Here is a 19,776-nt window from a genome sequence, read left to right as displayed (position 1 = left end):
GATTCTAATAACTGGTTACATAAACACAGTAATTAGGCACATTATGACACATTCAAACTTTGTGTGTACATAATTAATGACTGGGAAAGGTCAAATTAAAATCTGCTCCCTAGTTTATATAGAGTTTTGCTGGGTGAAATTATCTGGCCTGTGTCAGGCCATAGGTCATACTTCTGGCTTTAACATCTCTAGGTGAAATCCTGGCCATATTGAAGTCAATATGATTTTTGCCATTGACTTCAGTGTGGCCAGGATTTCATGCTACAACTCTATCTGGAGTTTTAATAATAAATGCACTGTTTTACAGCTATGTTCTCTTTTTCAATGACTAGGATCCGAGAAATGCTCCCTCCACCCTTTCAAAAGTTACTTCTGAAGTATATGGGGAAAATCAACTCCTAAGTACAAATGGAAACTAAGGCAGAGAAGTTAAATGATTTCTCCAAGGTCTCTCAGCAAGCTGGGGGCCTGAGATAGGGAATCAGAAATACAGATTTCTAGTCCCCTGTTCCAATTACTACACCAATTCAATTTTCTTCTATTATAAAATTATCAGCCAGCTCTACAGGGCAGAACCCCACAAGTACATGATCAACATTAAAGATAAACACAAGTTTAGTATATGATCGAATGCAAGACAAAAGAACTTATGACTGAATGACTATAAACAGCACTCAGAAGCAAATTTAAATATAATGCAGCTAGGAATATATGTTTATTTTTCTAATTTGTCAGATATTTTTTTCTGTCAAACTTAGACATCTTACCCTGTGTGCATACTCCTCCATGAGCCTAAATTCAGTGGTTGTGAAATTAATAGCCTGCACATTTGTGCCAAACCTAAATAAATCAAGACAAGAATTTAAGTATTTAAACCCAGTTTGTCAAAACATCATTGCACACGTTTTTGGAGAAACTACAGTATTGTTACAGCCGGCACTTATTCTTAGTGCAAGAATACTTCTACTATTGCATTTTGGCAGATGTGGAATATTATGGAAACAAAGATCTGCATATTAATGGACTGCATTACAACTTAAGTTTCATGAATGTGCTGCTCACTCAGAAAACAAGGTGATGTTTGGGCAAGGTCAGATTTTTCTCTCCCCAAGTGAAATATCATAATCAAAGATTATACAAGAATCAACAACTGAAATTCCTAAGTAAGATGTAAACAAAAAGCAGAACATCCTTGGCCACCCATATAATCTTTAGGAAACATTTCATATCAGAGATCAGTGAAAAATTCAGAATGAATAATTTATTCAATAAATGTTGTCCCTCTTTCCGTTCATGAATTGCCCAGGAATAGACTGTGGTTTTCTCTAACTTATTTTTAATTTGCAAAAAAAATTTGCAACCAATTTTTGACCTGTCTGTGAACAATTCAGTTGCAAATATTTGATATTTGTTACTCAGGCTGTTTGGAAAGGACATACCAAACAAATTTTTGTTTGATGAGGGTAAACACTGCTCCTAGATGTAAGCATCTCGTGTTGAATATTCGTAAATATGAATTCAAAGCTCACTTTTAATGCAATTCTGCAATATTTGCTTAAATGAAATCACTTCAGTGAACATTACTTCCAACACTTGCTAGAAAATTTGTAGAAAGTAAATACAAAAGGATGCAAATGCAAAGAACATTTGTTAAAAAATTGGAATGAATATTTGCGGACATTCTTTTCTAGGATTCACACAAATATAGTTATTGGTTTGAGTACATTCAAAAGAATTATGGTGTTGAGGAAGCAATTAAATAAAGATCTGGGCCTTGACTCAGCAAGGTACTTAAATAAGTGACCAACTTTAAGCATGTGATTAATCCTAATGATTATAAGAATGAGAGTGAGTAGCCAAACTGACTTAAAGTTGGTCCCTTTCTCCCATCTCTTCCCCGTCCCTCCACACAGCTTATACCAGTCAAAGAACTCTCATGTCATTCAGGGAATTGGTTTAACTATCCTGAGAAAAGAACTCATTTTGGTGATATAGGCAGCATCTTCATTTGCGGGCTTTGCCAATGCAGCTATAGTAGTAAACCCTTTGAAGTGTAAACTAAAGTAGAGAGTCTGTCTGTGTAGAGCAGTTCCCATAATCCTCCTACTCCTTTGAGTGCCCCTAAACGGTCCCTCACTGAATTCAGGCTGCCTTTATTTCTCCCAGAAGGCCTAATTCTGAGTCACATGCCCCCATCACAGAACCGTTGATGCATAGCGTTACCTCCCCAGGTGAAGGCTATGTCCCAACCCCCAGTAAAGACCACCTCAGCCTCTGACAGGCATGTACTTGTTGAATCCATGCCTTAGGGTTTATCATATAATAGCTATATCCACAAAGACAGTCATATAACATACAACCAAGGTCGATTAAACATGATGATTATAAACCATCAAAAATGGGATTTAAGACTATGGGGAACCATACCTCCAGGTAACTTATGATTTTTTTAAAATGTTAAAACAAGTGCTGAGTAACAATGCTAAGGGATAGAAACAGATCACTAATAAGGAATATCAGTATTCTGAGATAATGTTATATTCATTACCATTTGTTCAGCAGACTCAGTGATGCTTGCGGATCAGGATAGTAAGACAGAGGCAGAAGTTGTAGCGTAACTGGGAAAGATGAGGGGTTTCTTAGCACAAAATATTTTACCTAAACAGTTTGGGGGAAAAAAGTTAGAACTACATACTTGTGTGCTAGAATTCTAAAACAAGATAAAATAATTCTGCATTGGTAATACTGGCCTCATTTTCAAAGGAGGCTCAACCTGACTTCTCTTTTTGCACATTAGAATTTTACATGAACAAAACGACACGCAAAAGCCGGGCAAGCGTGTACAATGTTTCTATATGCAAAAGCAAATGATAGTGCCTGAAGAACTACACATGCAAAAAGAGAGGCTCTCTTTTCAAGATAGATCCTTTTTATTTCGATTTATTATCAGATCACACTGGTAGACAGGAATAAAGTTTACCCCAAGAAACAGGTAAAGTGTGTAATACATTATTCTTCCTCACTTAGAAATATGAATGATGGGGGACTAGCTGGCTCATGCTATTGCTTAATAATTTAACATACATACATTGAATATTAAGATAATAAATAATATTTGCATATGAAGCCTTTCATCTCCATATGCCAGGTTCTAAGGAAGGCCAGGTTAGTAGTGACCAAAAGTTGCCCAACGACAACTGAGTTGCTGGGGACAGTCCTGTTCCAAGAAGACATACGTCATCTGATAGTCCCAATCTGGGACATTTCACAAGCACAATATTCACTCTAAAAAGATGTATGCATGGTGTGATAAAGATTAATGTGGAATTATAAACATCACTAATAGTAAAGATCACCACAGCCGGGAGCAGCCCTAGATGTTTTGCTGGCCAGCACAGAAAATATTTTCCGGCCCCCGAGGGTCAAGTAAAACAAAACAAACAGCTAATCAGGAGGGAAGGGGGGGAGGGAAAAGGTGGGACAGCAGTTCAGTGTTCCCTGAAAGCTGGTGTCCAGGGTGACTGCCCTGTTTGCCAGCCCCTAGATCTGGCCCTGATCACAGCACATCCAAACATACTGTTGCATGTTATTCATTAGTTTTATAATAAGCTACTCCACTCTAGCTGATGAATGCTTTAATAAACATTTCAGAAGGTGAGATCTACAGTATATTGCTAAATCCTCAATTTATCTTAATGTATTAAACTAGATATTTCAACAATTTAAACTGGAGCCAATCAAGTATAAGAAACTGGTGTCTTGAGATGTACTGGTATGGAGTTTTCCAAAAACCTTTTTAAAAACCAGTTTGAAAACAATATAAAAACATTGTGTCTTAGTACTGTTGAACTGGAATCTTCATAATTTAATCTAGCTAAAAATATATAAACTTTGATAAAGCTTGAAAATAGTTATCATTACCATACTATTCTTAAGTGCAGTTGCACTGAAGTTTAGCGTCAGGCCAGGCTCTGTAATCAAACGTGGCAAAAAGAAAGCAAATGACTCCTCCTCTTCAGCCTTCTTTTGGTGAGCAATGCGAGTCATTCCCAAAAAATTCCTCCTGTTTAATTGGTGAAAACAGAAAGCTTTGTTAAAACCAAAAGAAATTGATTTTAGTCTCTTGACATCAATTTTCCAGGAGCACTTCATTATGGCAGAGAACCTCTTCTTGGGGGGAAAAAAGGTCTTTAACAAAATAATGCCCATAGGACTGCGACTCTGCATTAACCATCCATTTGTCCCTTACACCTCTGCTTTCATAGCTGTAACATAACGACTCCCTGTTCATACAGCCCCATTTTCTTGTGCTGGAAAGGGGCTGATGTCAATGCTCATGCACAGACACACACTTCTCCCTTCCCCATGTCCCCAATGTGTCGCATCCACTAGGTAAAGGACCCTGAAAAGACTACTGTGCAACCTGTTGACAGAGAAGATTTGTGCAGCTTCCATATTTGATCCTGTGTAACACGCTTTGTTTTCTTTCAGAGTGAAGTAGAAGTGGTGAAGTTACTACAATCAAAATATTATGTACACTCAATGTTCAGGTATTTAAAACAATCATTGACACTGAGTTAAATGGGAGATGAGGTGCTCAGCTGCTCTGAATCTTAGGACACCTAATGAGAAGACTAACTTTAAGGCACCAGAGTGTGAAAGTTTTTGCTCTTATTTTCAAGTATACTAGTATAGCACAGCAAGACGTGTTTCTTATAACACAATTTAAAGTTTACTACATGAATAGTCTTTGTACAAACCTGCAGGCTTCCCCATGTTTTATTTTCTGCCATCTTTCATAAAGCTCACTTGCAAGTTCAAAATCCACATTCCACGTAGACTGGTCCAGAGACAAACTCCCTTTCCAAAACAGATTTGCTAAAATGATAACAGATTTCCCATATTTTACTAAAACAACATTTACTACCTTTATCACTCTGTCCCATAACTTGAAGAACTGGTATCAACAAAGTTATTTAAAAAAAAAAATAGGTACATGCGTGTGTAAATTGGAATGTGTACAACTAATTGTTCAAGTAGGACTTTTTTTTTTTGCTGTATCTTACATTTGGAATTTAAGGGCTATATTTCATCACAGATTTTTAAGCAGAACTCTTAACGGATGTTAATGGGATATACATATCATAGTTCAATATCTCTAAAATGGTGCAAAATTATGTTATAGCACCCGCTAGTTGCGAATAATCATTTCCATTTTAGCTCCCCTTTTCCAATTGGTGATAATTTTCTTGAACAAACAAATTCCATTAAAGTCAAAAATATATTTTGAAAGTTAGAACTCATTCAAACATTTTTGAGTTCTGTGAGCAGGAATTAAAAATCTGGAATATTGTGTTTGCTACAAGTTACTAAAATCCATGCAGAGGAGCAACAATTTAAGAAATCAGGATATTCTTAAATGATGTAAAACTTACTCGTACTAATCACATATATATTTGCACTACAAATCCAGCAATAAATACAAAAATTTTTCTAGATAGTTTTTTTTACAGTACCAAACTGCTAATAGAGGCTAAAAATAAAATAAACCTACCTGTATCAGACTTTCCCAAGTAACAGTGTATATCACAATGTGCTATGGCTTCAAAGTGAAGATCCCCCTGCTGAAAAACAATGCTTGAATATCTGACAAAGCAACACTATAAATAAAATAAATCTAGATACATTTAACCAATGAACATTACAAACTTCAATCAAATTTATTTAAGAATAGTAAGTCTGAAGCGTTGTAGCCTTTGTTTTGGATGGATGATACACTGCTTTATGATTCTGCATGAACAGCGGTTGGATTGAGCTCCCTTTAAAAACATGGCCCAGTAGATCCTCCCCATCCCCTATTCTATGATTTACTATTCCAAAAAGTCTAATATCTATTAATGAAGATTACTAGGCTCTAGAAACAGTAAGATCTAAAAAACCCAGAACCTTAATTATGCTCCTTTGTGCATACATATGATACAATCTTTAATTACAAGATCATATACTATTTTTCCATTGGGCCCCTACTTCATTCAGTGCATAGGATGGACATATCAAGGGGATGTATTTCGGTGGCATGGGCAACTGTAAATCTGTCATTTCCCCACTTCTGAGCACTTGGCTTTGCAAGCTAAATAACGCCAACATAGTTTTTTTGTATGTAATATACATACAAGTCAGTGGAATACAGTACCTTGGACAGAGTTGAATAAATCTGTAGCGGTATCGCAAACATCACTCCTACATTTGTAGCCAAAAATACATTAGAAAATACATTTATTACAGTGTCTTTGACACTGAGCTTCAAAGAAAATACATTCCAACAGCCTGGAGGTAGAGTCAAGGGTTCAGTGAAATTCAGAATCTAGAAGGAAACAATCAGATCAGATCATATTGGCCAAAAATTGTTTGTTTGTTTTTTAATCAAAACCGTAAGAATCATTTAAGTGTACTTTTGGATATTAATTATATACTAAAGTGATATTTTCTCCTAATTGTTTTGCTTCTACTATCATGAAATTCTTAACTCCTATACACACATACGTAAAAAATATTGGTCATGAGGGTAAACTTATCAGGACACTGTAAAGTACCTTTTTAAATACAACTGCATTTGATTTTTAAAAATTCTAGGCACATGCATTTGCACACCTAATTTATCTTTGCAACTATTGTGATTGCACATATGAATCTGGGATCTGAGTGCACAAATGGCCAATTCAATGCCTAGTTTGTCACTTGAACATGCACGGATCAGTTTTGTTTGTTCTAATGAAGCAATTACATAATTTTTTTTACCTAAACTTCTAAAAATAAGGCCTCTCTTTTGTAAAATCTTAAATAACTTTACACAAAGCTCGACCACTCACCAAAACATTTCCAGTATAGCCTATGAAGAGAGAGTCACTCCTAACGTACCAATAGCACAAGCAGCAATTGTGAGAACATTGACTATGATGGCAAAATTCTGTACTTTAATGCACACGTACAACTGCTACTGCAGCCAGAATTTACTCTAACATATATTAAAACCATCACCACACTGAATAATGGACCACAGCCTTCTGGACCCTGATAAAGGCACACAGTACTTTGCACTAACTCCCACTGAATCCAATATGCATTGAGGACACTCAGCTCCTCAAAGAACCTGCTCAGCATCTTGAAGGACTGAACCCTTTTACATTAAGGAAAAGGCATTATTGGATTCTAAAATAAAACTTACCTTTAAAATGTTCTTAGTTTCTCTGGCTACAAAGACATCATTTAGTTCAATGCTAAAGTCAAATTTGTTTGTAAACCATATAGACCAAAATCCTGAAGTATTGTGATGTGGCTCTATGTGAAATAACGCTGCAGAAGGGTCAACGCCAAAATACCTGTAGAGAAACACAGATTAAAAATGCAAGGGTCCTTGAACACGCAAAGCAATTCAGACAGACAGACAGAGACAAAAGTATCACTGTTGGGAAATGAGTGTTTTTAAGGACTCTGGATGAAGAACAACTTATTTTATTAAAAATACAGTATAAATCAGAAGACAAAGTGCAACTCTAAGAGGGATGGATAGCTAGTCATATTACTGTCTCACTACTTTAGAGTACAATGCTGCCTAGTGCTTTCCCTCTTATAATGTGGTAGCTGTGATAACACTACTGAGTCAAGACTAGAAAAAATGTTCAATTTCCAGTTTTCCATTAGAGTACTGTTCCCATAAAGCTGGAAAGAGAGATATGTAAATTTATCTCAGATTCTAAATAAGGCCTGCGTGACCTTAACTGTTCAGATTTCTTCTTACTGAATCTTGGAAGTTTGTGCGTATCAAATATGAAATGCTGCAGGGTTTTATTTTGTTGAAAGACACAGAAACAATATGCAGCAGTCTGGGCACTTGTGCTTACTACCATGAAGTGAGAAAGTTAGCTTGCTTTGACTCTACAGCATATATTTGGGCACATTTTACAGTCTCCTTACAATTCTAGCGAATGTTTAAAATAATCCCACCATCAACCTACCGTTCCATCACAGGATGGGAAAGACATGCTTTTAGTGTTGTGGTGCCTTTTAATGGATGCATCTTCACATTATTAGTATAATGGCTTTCACTGTCACATGATGCAGCTGTATAAATGAAAAGTAAACATATATTTGAACAAAATCTTTGTAAAAATAATGCTTTTCATGTAAGGATTTCAAAGATCCTTACAAAGAAAAGTCTGTATCAACAGCTCTACTTTACAGAGGGTAAAATCAAGGGACGTGAACGTTAATATTCTGATTTTCAGATGTGCTTAGTATCAACTTAAAAGGGATGCTCAGCACTTCAGAAAATCAGACCATAAAACTGAATTGTCCAAGATCAGACAGGGAGTCAGTGGCAGAGCTCAAGTCTCCTGACTGCCGTCCGCTACCTTAGCTACTGACCCAAGCTGTTACCCTCAATAAATAAAAGCATGCCTGGGAAAATAAAAAACTCACTCTACTCCTCTACCGTCTTTGCCTTCTCTTTCTTAGAAGGACGAGTCCCACACTCATTATGAAGTAAATTCTTTGAGAAAATGTATTTTGTTGTCCCTGTCACCACTCCCAAAACAAAAGACAAACAAAACAAAACTAAGAAGCAGAGAAAAGAATTTGGAAGCACTGATCAGAAGGGTGAAAGTGTAACAAAAATGTGCAGGGCACTACTGAGTACGTAAGTGACGAAGTTTGCATGACAACAGTGATCCAAGTCAGGGAAACTAAATAATACAGTAGATCACCAGTTCTCAAACTCTGGGTCAGGACCCAAAGTGGGTCGTGACCCTGTTTTAATGAGGTCACCAGGGCTGGCATTAGACTTGCTGGAGCCCAGGGTCAAAGCCAAAGCCTGAGCCCCACCACCCGGGGTCAAAGTAAAACCCTGAGGGCTTCAGCCCTGAGTGGTGGGGCTCAGGCTTCAGTTCCCGCTCCTGGAGTTGTATAGTAATTGTGGTGGTCAGAAGGGGGTCATGGTGCAATGAAGTCTGATCTATGCAGAGGTTCTCATGGACATGGTCTAGGTGCAGAGGGGGGAAGAGAGAGAGAGCATGTGTGTGTGAGAGTGACAGAATGATTATGAAATAAAACAGAAACAAAATAAGTACAAAGAATTCTCTCTCGCCCTAGCCCAGTATGTTTTAAGAAAGCAAAGCTGTACAGACAAGTTGGTCTTGATCCTTTTCAGAGTATCTTATAAGGTAAATATGTACCTCATGTAATCATATTACATACAAAAAATATACATACTGTACCTTTACAAACAATGGAAGCAACTTTTGTAAAATTTGTGGTTGAAGAAGGAAGTTGTATTGGCTCAAACTGCACAGATGATGTATCTTTTTGTGAGAAACGCTGTATGTCCTGCATTAAAATGATATATTACCAATCCCTGTAGCACTATTACCATTATTATTATATTTTTAGTATTTGTTTAATTCATCTTCATGACAAACTTAGAAGGAACTGTCATTTATCATATGTGATAATAGTTTTGTGGCTTTTATTTAGGTTAACGTGCACATAAAAAATCGTTATCTGAGCTGTAGCTTACAACCTACAAATTCTGTTGGACATTATACAAACTTAAATGTGTTAAATGCATCTTAAAATAAAGAAGTGTGCTATTTGGCGACAGCAAAAAGTAAGTAGTCAAGCTAGTTAATATCCTAATTAAATTCAATACCTCCAAATATGATTGCATTAAGAACATAATTACCTGTATATGTAAAACGCTGTTCCCTGAATGCAATACATACATGTTTACTGTGGAATCATCTGTCCAAAAAAATGAACATCCAGATAAGTACCAAAGATAAAAGTACCACTGCTTTGTCAGACATTAATATGAGAAACAATATCTAACGTATTCAAATGAAAATTAGAAGATAGAATAATTCTATGCAAAAATATGTCTCTTGTAAAAATCAGAAGTTAATCACACATTGGGCCTGACTCTCCTCTCACATCATATCTTTGGCCCTAATTATGATGGCAAAAATCAGCTGGAAAGCTGGCATTACCACCAGCTCCTAAATCCCCAGCTGGCTCACAGCCTTATCCACAGAGCCAGCCTTACCTCCCTTTTTCCAGGCCATGTTATAGTGTAGTCCATAGGAATAGGTATTTGCCAAGTAAGACAGGGGTATAAGTTAAGGCAGAACCATTACAAGGCCTGTAAAACAATAGCTTAGGTAACAAAGCATAAGGTACAAAAGCCTTCGCATACGCACTTAACTTGGAGTAACCCTAGATTATAAAAGACACAAGACAGAATGCAGTAATAACTCAACTGCTGACAGGTAACCACAAGATGCCAATTTATACCAGCTTGGGATATTTTAAGTTAGGTACATCAGCAGAGGTCTGACCACAAGAGTACCATGGTAATTAACAAGCTTGAGATAAATAGGCTAGTAACCTAAGGGAGAAAGGCACCCCATCATTAGTAGGGTGAGGAAATACAAATAAGGAAAAGAGGAAAAACCCCTACTGAAAATACGCATTAGGCATAGTGACAGTGTAACACATTATAAAAGTTGCATTCTGGCCTGTGTGGGAGATGTAACTCTTGGGAGACCTCAGGGTGGTGACCACTGGCGGTGATGATAAGTCTGATGATGAGGATGATAGCAAACACTTCAGGTCCTTTTGCAAGGGACGGTGTAAGTATATGAATGCTCAGAGATATATTCTGAATTATCTCTATCCACCTTGCTGGGCTGGAGTGTTTGTAACTTTTCTCACTGTGTTAATAAAACTATTACAAAAACAGAAGGTTCTTCCAGTGTTGTATGTGAATGATGTAACCATGCACATCGAGGTTCCCAACTGAACAGTAATTTTAATAAATAGTGGGCATGATCTTGGGACAAGAACCTGCCAAGTCTCAAAGTGCTAACTAGGCATTCTTAAGCAATCAAAATAATTAATGCAAAATCAATAGATCATGAAACAATACGAAGTATGGCTGCTGGAGAGGAGTGTGGCTAAAACCGCACTAAGTCAGTGTAGGGGCCAAAGTAATCCCAAGATCAGGGATTCACAAATGTGCTCTAAAGCCTCCTCCCCAAATTTGCAGGCCACAGTACACATGATCTAGCTTACTGACTTCAAAAGAGTTATTCTCGATTCACATTGGTGTAGTGAGAAGAGACGCAGACTCCAAGTCTCTCTTAATTAAGCATATCAACAAAAAGAAAATTAAACATTATTATCTGAAGTTGAAAAGCTGCCCACAGGATCATCAAGGCAAAAGATCTATAACTTCCCATTGCCAGAATCATAAAAGGAATTATGACAGGCCTTTACCCTAGTGTATAGGGATTTATGATTTGCATTATATTGAGGAAGTGTATAGCTTTCTTAAAATGCTCTTCTATCACCTGAATCCATTAAAAAGGATATTACAGCCATACCTATGGACATAACAGATGTGAACATTTATCCACAAGTGTAAGAATAAATACGCTTTCACAACTCAGTGCAACAAAACACTGCTATCTCAGACGTGAGGGAAAATAGATTTACTGCGGATATATCAGCTCCATCAGTCAAATGTAAGTATCACTCCAGTCAATTACCAATCCTTCCTACTACATAGCAGGCTCTAGAAGAACGGTAAATGTGTTTTGCACCCAGACTTGAAATGTGGTAAAAGTGATAATTGAATCATTTATCTGTTTTCACAAGTCATTTTTTCTTCTACCAGACAGTACAACTGGCAGAAAACTATATTTTTGTTCTAATGTTCCAAAAAACCTAAACAATTATAAAGGTGATGGTGCACTATAAATAATTAAAAATCAAAGATATCTCACCCCTTGGATTTGGAGAAAAATTATCTATTTACCCAACAAATGAATGATACAAAAAATTTAAGTAGATGTTTACTTTGCATGTGGCATTCTAGCCTCCAAAAATGATGATATGAAGATCCTTTGTATTATATTATTACAGTAACTTCCACAAAGCCTGCTTTTTTTAAGTCCTGATTTCTTTGCAGGCCTAGTTCTGTTAATCTAATTCCTTAGAAATTAGAATACTACAATTTTCATTAATTGCACTTTTGCTGAAAGGTGAAAACAAAAGCAATCATCAACACCACATATTTTGTACTATTTAAACAGACACCTAAGAAAAGGATGTTTCTGTTCCACAGACAAATCTTAAGGAAAAAAGAAAAGAATGTAACAAATGTAGTTTATAATGGCAGAGAATTGCTACCTCTTTCATTAAGAAACACCACAATAATTCTGCATTAAACACAAAATGTTAAACAGTTTCACTTCACTAATGTGGCCTTCGCATTAAACAGCAAAATAAAGAGGATGTCACTGAGATCAATATATTTGTGAAAGCAGATTCTGAAGTGAATATAGAAACAATTTCTATTAAAATTAACAGTCACGTCTTGCACTTACCTGAGGTCTCAGTTTTGTCCACTGCTACATAAACTACAAAAAGATTCTCCAGTAAGTACTGTCTGTGATCCACAAATTCCTGTTGGGAGTTTTCCATTCTTAGTACTAAGCTCATTTTTAGCAGCACTGGATTGTCAGACATAAAACAGCAATTCTGGAGTGACATAAAGGAGGGGGAAAGGTGGTGGAAAAAAGGAGGAGAAATTTCATAAAATAATCCTATTTGAATAAAACATACTGAATTGATGGTCTCAGCCAATTTCTAATGGACAAATGTTCTACGTGCATCACAAAGGTAGCAATTCCGGGGCAGTAATTAGAACTTTTGATGGAATTCTCAGTAGAGGCAAAGGACTGCACAGGTACAGAGAGCAAATTCCACTCAAATAGGCATTTTCTGGGGGCAGCATGGGGAAGCCTTCCCTGGCAATGCTGCGCCTCTTTCTGGATAAACAGAAAGCTGCAGTCTCCAGGCCATATTCTGCAAACACTCCATTCACACACACACCTACACAAAAAAGTAAAATCAAAGCATAGTACAATGGGGTCCTGGTCCATGACTTAGACTCCGAGGTGCCATAGTGATACAAGTGATAAATAATAAAAAACCTTAAACAGACACTAAGGGTTAAGCCTCAAAAGAATCCCAATGTAACATTAGTTTCAACTGGAAGGTCTGGCCTTAGGGACTGTAAAACATTTTCATTTGTAAAATCCTTCACTCTGAATGAGATGTGCTATAAACAGACTAGCGGAATGAATTCCAAAGATGGAGAACCTTCAGATGTGCAACAAACAGTATCCAAGCTCAGGGACTGAGAGAAAGAGCATCCAGCAGACCTTAAATAGTATGGTAAGGTACAAGGTAAGAGAAGCAATCTGGATCCCAGACTTCTCACAGCCTTGAGATTCCAAAAGACAGAAGTGGAAAACATCTAAAATATTTATATAAATAGTATTCTATTACTGTTTAACAGTGTGACTAATAGTGATTAATTTTTTTAATCACTTGACAATACTTTGCAATGCGAGCTACAAAAGTGCCATGCAAACGTCTGTTCTCACTTTCAGCTGACACTGTAAATAAGAAGCAGGCAGCATTATCCCCTGTAAATGTAAACGGACTTGTTTCTCTTAGCAACTGGCTGAATAAGGAGGAGGACTGAGTGGACCTGTAGGCTCTAAAGTTTTACATGGTTTTTGTTTTTGAGTGCAGTTAAGTAACAAAGAAAAAATATCTACATTTGTAAATTGGACTTTCAAACTATGGTGCTTCTATGAGGTGAACTTAAAAGTACTATTTTTGTTATTTTTACAGTGCAAATATTTGTAATAAAAATAATATAAAGTGAGCACTGTACACTTCGCACTCTGTGTTGTAATTGAAATCAACATATTTGACAATGTAGAAAAACACCCAAAATACTGAATACATTTCAATTAGTATTTTATTGTTTAGTAGTGTGATTAAAACTGCGATTAATTGCGATTAATTTTTTTTTAGTTAATCACATGCGTTAACTACAATTAATTGACAGCCCTAAAATGAAATGTACATTCATACCTTAAGTTGTTGGCACATATTGTTGTGTAAACTGCATTCAAGATGAACTTGTAAGAGACTGGCATTCGTAGTTTCTGCCTAGAAAAGTAAAAATTAAGACAATAGTTCAAAGAGTTTGATTTAACAGATTCTATCCAGTCAAATTTGGCCCACAGTTTACATTTTGTAAGGCCAATAAAAACTATTCCCATTACATTTCTATTGAGATTGCAAAAGATACAGTGTTTTTTCTCCAAAATGTAGGCTTCTGAAGGCCAAGCTTTTACACAAAATCTAACAGTTTCATTTGTTTTTGAAATCCATAAATCTAAATCACTGGTTTTAGATACATGTTTTTGTTCAATATATGCCACCCAAACATTGCATCACTGAGAACCTCCCAGTGAAAACTGACTATAAATGAATGTGAAGTTCACTTCGTTATTTTCATTGTACTAGCTGTAGGAAAAGCAAAAGACAAACAAACAAAATAGCGAAAAACAAATGGCAATGTTGTCAATTCTTTCAATTTCAATAAAATGTAATCCCTGACAGTAACATCAGCAAGGAGATACGGTGGTATGTTTTTTTTTAAAATTTGACTATTATTTTAGGGTAATATGGCAGCCAATATCACTGCTCAATGAGAAATTGTATCATTTCCACTTCTACTTTCATGTCAAACTATTATTAAACATTTTATACAGCAGCAACATATGATGGACCTTTATAAATCTTAAACTCCTACTTGATTTTCTCCTATAATGCCTTTTTTACATACAATAAAGGCTTCTTTCCTTGTTTTCCTGTATATTTTCTTTGAATCACATATTTTAAAAAAACTGCTGGTAGGCTAAATTTCTGGTTAGATTTCCTGGATGCAGCCCTGATGTTCAGGCCTCAGACTAAAACAAAGAAATAAAATAACACAAAACAGAGAAATTATTTTCCGTTGCTTCACCTTTTTATTAATTTGAAAGAAAAAAACTGAATGTGTTTATTTTGCAAGCTTATAAAATGTTCATGCAGTAGCACTGTCTAAAGTCAGACAATGCATGCAAGCTATGTGAAATACTGTCACACATGGTTTGTCATACCAACGATCCATAATAATTCTGTGCTTCTCCTTATCAGTGACTGTCAATTATGCCAAATTACGTGATGGTTTGGGGACTAATTTAAGATCACAGTTAATTTTTCATTTGTGACCTCACTCAAATTTGAATCAAGGTCTCCAAAGGTGCAAGGAACCAGTGTAATCTACTCAATCTTTTCCTTTAAAAAAAAAAAAATAAAAAAATTTGAAGTTGAAAGAGGCAGAACTGTGAAAGCAATGTTAAAGGGTGCCATACCCTAATGCATATTTTTTATTTCTCATGACCCTTTGCATAAATACTTCACAGGAAATCCATTCCAACATTTGCTCAGGGAAGAGACATGCATTTAAAATTCTGAAAGAAATACAATCAGGAGGGGATGCTTTGAAGCCTTTTTCTACAGATAAGGGGGTGGTGGTGGTTTTATCACACAGTAAATTCACCACATGCATAAAGCTTTTTTTATAACATGATGTGTGATTGTGTAAGAGCACAACAAAACAAAAAGTCAATATGATTTCTTTGGTATTAAATCAGTTTATATAGCAAATATTGCAGAATCCCACAAGGGGGAGTTCTAACACCTCCAAAGATTAATCACATAATTTAAAAAACAATTTAAAAGAACTCCTTTTTTAGCACAGCACTGTCGAGGAATGGTAGTCTCAACCAATTCACCTCTTTTTCCAATTTCACTTTTATTTTGTCCTAATCAAATTATGCAAGTAGATCAAGCTCTTAAATCCAATATGTGTATCATTAATTAACCTTCCACAGCTATTACTGGCAGTGGAGTTTCAACAAGAAAATGGGCATATGTGAGCAGACCACTTTCAAGTCAGCTAATTGGTCTGATAAACCTTATCCAACATAGATTTCCCTTCTGAACCTTCCTGGAAAGAACTATATTTTTTTCACTAGCCTATACACCACTACTTCATGCATTCTTTTCCTTTGCTCAAAGTGCTTGGTCAGGTAAGACTCTTCAGATTTTCTCCTGATAAAGGTCAACTAAATGTAATGCTCTGACTCTATAGCGTTGTCTGAGCCACTTCTCTCTCTGCTTGGAGTGAAGGCTATTCTGTCTCCTAGTCGTATACCTTTGCTTCTCAGTTTGGCCCTCACTGCTATTTTGGAGGCTTCTCATGTCATGTTTCATTTCTCATGTCACCTCCCCCTTATGTATCAAATGTGATTTAACAACTTCTTATAGGATGAAGTTTATCTTAAACCCTTAAATCATGGATTACGTGATGAGGCAAGCCTTATGAAAGCCCTACATGCTTTGAGAAAATTTTATCCTTAATAAGAGGAGGATTCACAAGATGATTTATTATTGTCCCAGATTTTGGATCCTAATGACCTATCAACAGAGTTCTATTCCCCCAACTTTTATGGTGATTACTATATTTCTGAATTGCACTCTGGCCAGCCTAGATTTTAAATGCCTTAGATCAGGGGTTTCCTGCCTTCCTTTTGCTGCCCACAATTGCTAGGAGCGCAGTAGTCAAGTAGCCAATTTGGTGCACCAGTTAACCAATCCCAATCATAATGGTTTTGTTTTGAATGCCCTGGATGCTGTAATTTGGTATTTTAAAAGAGTGAAGCTACTAAAAAAAAGAAAGGAAAGAAAAATTCCAAAACACAGCTGTATTTTATGTTCATCTGCTGTCTATAGGGATTTTTTAAATATACAAAGGCAACTTCAGAAAAGAAAAGAGTTCTTCACTGTGCTATGACAGACAATATACATCGCCTGTCAAGCCAGGTGTCTTACATAATTGACAGGATGCATATATCACAAAAGAGAGGACAAAATAAGGAATCTTAGAATCACTACACTACATTTCCATGAAAAAAAGCTTCACCACCTTCATCTTCACTTCTTGATCATGTAAGTATTTTGTCCTATAACACAGAAAACTGCTATGGCATATGAATCATAACAGAATGTGAAATTATACAGTGCCGCCTTCTTCTCATAAGCAGCAAAATGAAAAAGCAAAGACCCATAACGAAAAAATCTAGAATGAGCCCTGTGTGACAGGAATAATGGACCTATTTTGATTCCCTTCACCTATTAACAAATCTACAGTAGCTTCTCTATATATTTTATATTGTATACACACACACACACACACAATTTCAGCTCAATGGTTTTTCATCAGGATTTGCCAAAGCTGAAAGGTTCTGTAGATATGCTTCAATTCTGATAAAATTCTGCTCCTGCTTGCTCCTGCCTGCCTGGCTCCTGAGCAACACACATGATGGGCTCCTGCAAAGCCCTGGGAGTCCTGGCTCCCAAGATCTTAGGCTTACAGCTCTTCAGCAGCCTGGGCTCATGGGCAGCTTGCCAAGTGAGGGGCCGCAGAGTTAGGACTTCCAGTAGGACTGGGTAGAAAATGGTAATTCCCTTCCATGGAGAATTCTGAAACTTTTGGTTTGCTTCTGAATTGAAAAGAAATCAAATCTTGAAATCTTCCATGAAACAGAATTACCATTCTCCATTCAGCTCTAACACACACACATGCAAACACAAATATTAAAATCACCCTGGTCTTTAATACCAGGGCCATTATACACTGGTATATTTTGGATATTCTAAGCTTCCCATCAGTTTGTAAAAATGTAACTAGAGACTATTTCATCTCATTAATTACTATGGGCAAAAGTGGCAATTATGAATGTATGATTACATGGTTTGCTATTATGGACATTTTGTTTTGCTCTGAATATGGTACCGAATATACAGGGATAGTAGATACAAACAAGGGTAAAAATTGTCCATTAAGCAAGAAGCAATTGGTCTGATGATTAAGATAATTTCCAACAAAAATCCCAGTTTACTTAAAAAAAAACACATTTTTAATGGCAAAATAAATGGGAAAGTGGGCCGGGGGGATAGAGGGAGAAGTGTGCAGGGTGGGAATAGAGGAAGAATGCTAATTTTCCAAGGGAGGAAAAAAAACAGATTTGACTAAGTGTCAAAATTACTACAAATCTTCAAGTCACTTCTTGGTTCGCACCAAGTAGAGATCATAGAGACAGAAACCTTTAAAGAAAGAGCAAGAGCTTGGACCAACTGAGCTAGTACGTTCCCTCCCTTTCCAGCCATAAAAGTTCAAAGATTCTACTTCATATTATTACATTCTGATAATTCATTAAAAAAACAAAACAAAAAACAAACAGCCTGGTGGTTCTTAGTAATAATCATCATCAGTGAAGCATACTTTTAGCCATCCAAACAGAGAAAACATCACAGACTGCTGGCTGGACTGTTTTCAAAATATTGTTCAACCAGCACCAGAGGGATTGTGTGGAGGGTAAATTTGAGTGTAATTTCCCTCTGTGTCCACAACCTAGCCTAGATAGGGCCTCAATTAGTCTGATTCTGTAAACATCTGCACACAAGCGTGCTTGCTGGATCAGCAACGTACTGTTCAAACCCTCTCCCTCCCAGGAGTTTAGCTTTAATACTAAATAAAACAATAATATACAATAAGCCTCCTCTGTGATCTTGGCTGCAACTGGGATTTTCCTCCAGGATTTCTTCTGTCTTAAATCTCTAGTTCCCTATTCCTAAAGAGCTAATCCCCCGCCCCCTCCACAAACACACACACACACACACTCTCCCTGTTTTATCCAAAGTGGTGTTAACAAGCTGTACCTGTCACAATGATTAAGGATATTTTTGTCATGGGTATTTTTAGTAAAAGTCATGGACAGGTCATTGGCTATAAACAAAAAATTCACGGGGCCGTGACCTGTCCTGACTTTTATGAAAAATACCTACCCTGACTAAAACTGGTGGGGCTCGCGGTGCTGGGGGGGGGGAGAAAGAGGTCCGGGGGTCCTGTTGGTAATGAGGGAGGTGGGGGACCGGACCGAGGTGGTATGGGGTGGGAGAGGAGGTTTGGCAGGGCTTCCTACTCTGCTCCGCATCCCTGAAGCTCCTCGGCACATCCCAGAATGATGTTTGCTTTTTAGCAACAGGGTTACACTGTTCACTCGTATTTAGCTTGCGATCAACTATGACTCCCAGATAGGGTGACCAGATGTCCTGATTTTATAGGGACAGTCCCAATTTTGAGGTCTTTTTCTTATATAGGTTCCTATTACTCCCCACCCCCGTCCCGATTTTTCATACTTTCTGTCTGGCCACACTACTCCCAGATCCCTTTATCCAGTACTCCTTCCTGGGCAGTTATTTCCCATTTCATATGTGTGCAACTAATCGTTCCTTCTTAAGTGGAGTACTTTGCATTTGTCTTTATTGAACTGCATCCTATTTTCTTCAGGCCATTTATCCAGTTTGTCCAGATCATTTTGAATTTTAATCTTATCCCTCAAAGCACTTGCAATCCCTCACAGCTTGGCATCATCTGAAAACTTTGTAAGTGTACTCTCTATGCCATTATCTAAATCACTGATGAACAGATCGAACAGAACTGGACCCAGAACTGATCCCTGCGGGACCTCACTTGTTATGCCCTTCCAGCTTGACTGTGAACCACTGTTAACTGTTGGAAAACCATTCCCAGAGAGTTGTTATGCACCCACCTTATAGTAGCTCTATCTAGGTTGTATTTCCCTTGTCTGTTTATGAGCAGGTCATACGAGACAGCATCAAAAGCATTACTAAAGTCAAGCTATATTACATCTACCACTCCTCCTCCCACTCCCCCTCCACAATGCT

General features: G+C 37.0%; 1 protein-coding gene across 3 annotated transcripts in view; it reads right to left on the bottom strand.

The window, feature by feature from the left end:
• The window catches only part of TMEM131L (transmembrane 131 like), a 127,855-nt gene that overhangs the window by 42,559 nt on the left and 65,520 nt on the right, over positions 1 to 19,776 (bottom strand). For 2 of the 3 annotated variants that reach the window (XM_032793500.2, XM_032793502.2), the window contains exons 8-19: positions 14,005 to 14,082; positions 12,441 to 12,594; positions 9,737 to 9,795; positions 9,273 to 9,381; positions 8,016 to 8,121; positions 7,226 to 7,379; positions 6,194 to 6,364; positions 5,555 to 5,624; positions 4,761 to 4,878; positions 3,922 to 4,063; positions 2,549 to 2,658; positions 768 to 840 (exon numbers count right to left, since the gene is read on the bottom strand). In XM_032793500.2, the coding sequence (XP_032649391.1) occupies positions 768 to 840; positions 2,549 to 2,658; positions 3,922 to 4,063; positions 4,761 to 4,878; positions 5,555 to 5,624; positions 6,194 to 6,364; positions 7,226 to 7,379; positions 8,016 to 8,121; positions 9,273 to 9,381; positions 9,737 to 9,795; positions 12,441 to 12,594; positions 14,005 to 14,082 (1,344 nt within the window). The remainder of the gene's footprint in view (positions 1 to 767; positions 841 to 2,548; positions 2,659 to 3,921; positions 4,064 to 4,760; positions 4,879 to 5,554; positions 5,625 to 6,193; positions 6,365 to 7,225; positions 7,380 to 8,015; positions 8,122 to 9,272; positions 9,382 to 9,736; positions 9,796 to 12,440; positions 12,595 to 14,004; positions 14,083 to 19,776) is intronic. The other variant, XM_032793501.2, reaches the window with a different exon arrangement.

Source organism: Chelonoidis abingdonii, chromosome 5 (genome assembly GCF_003597395.2).
Source record: "Chelonoidis abingdonii isolate Lonesome George chromosome 5, CheloAbing_2.0, whole genome shotgun sequence".
NCBI lineage: Eukaryota > Metazoa > Chordata > Testudines > Testudinidae > Chelonoidis > Chelonoidis abingdonii.
This window is presented reverse-complemented; position numbering and strand designations above follow the sequence as displayed.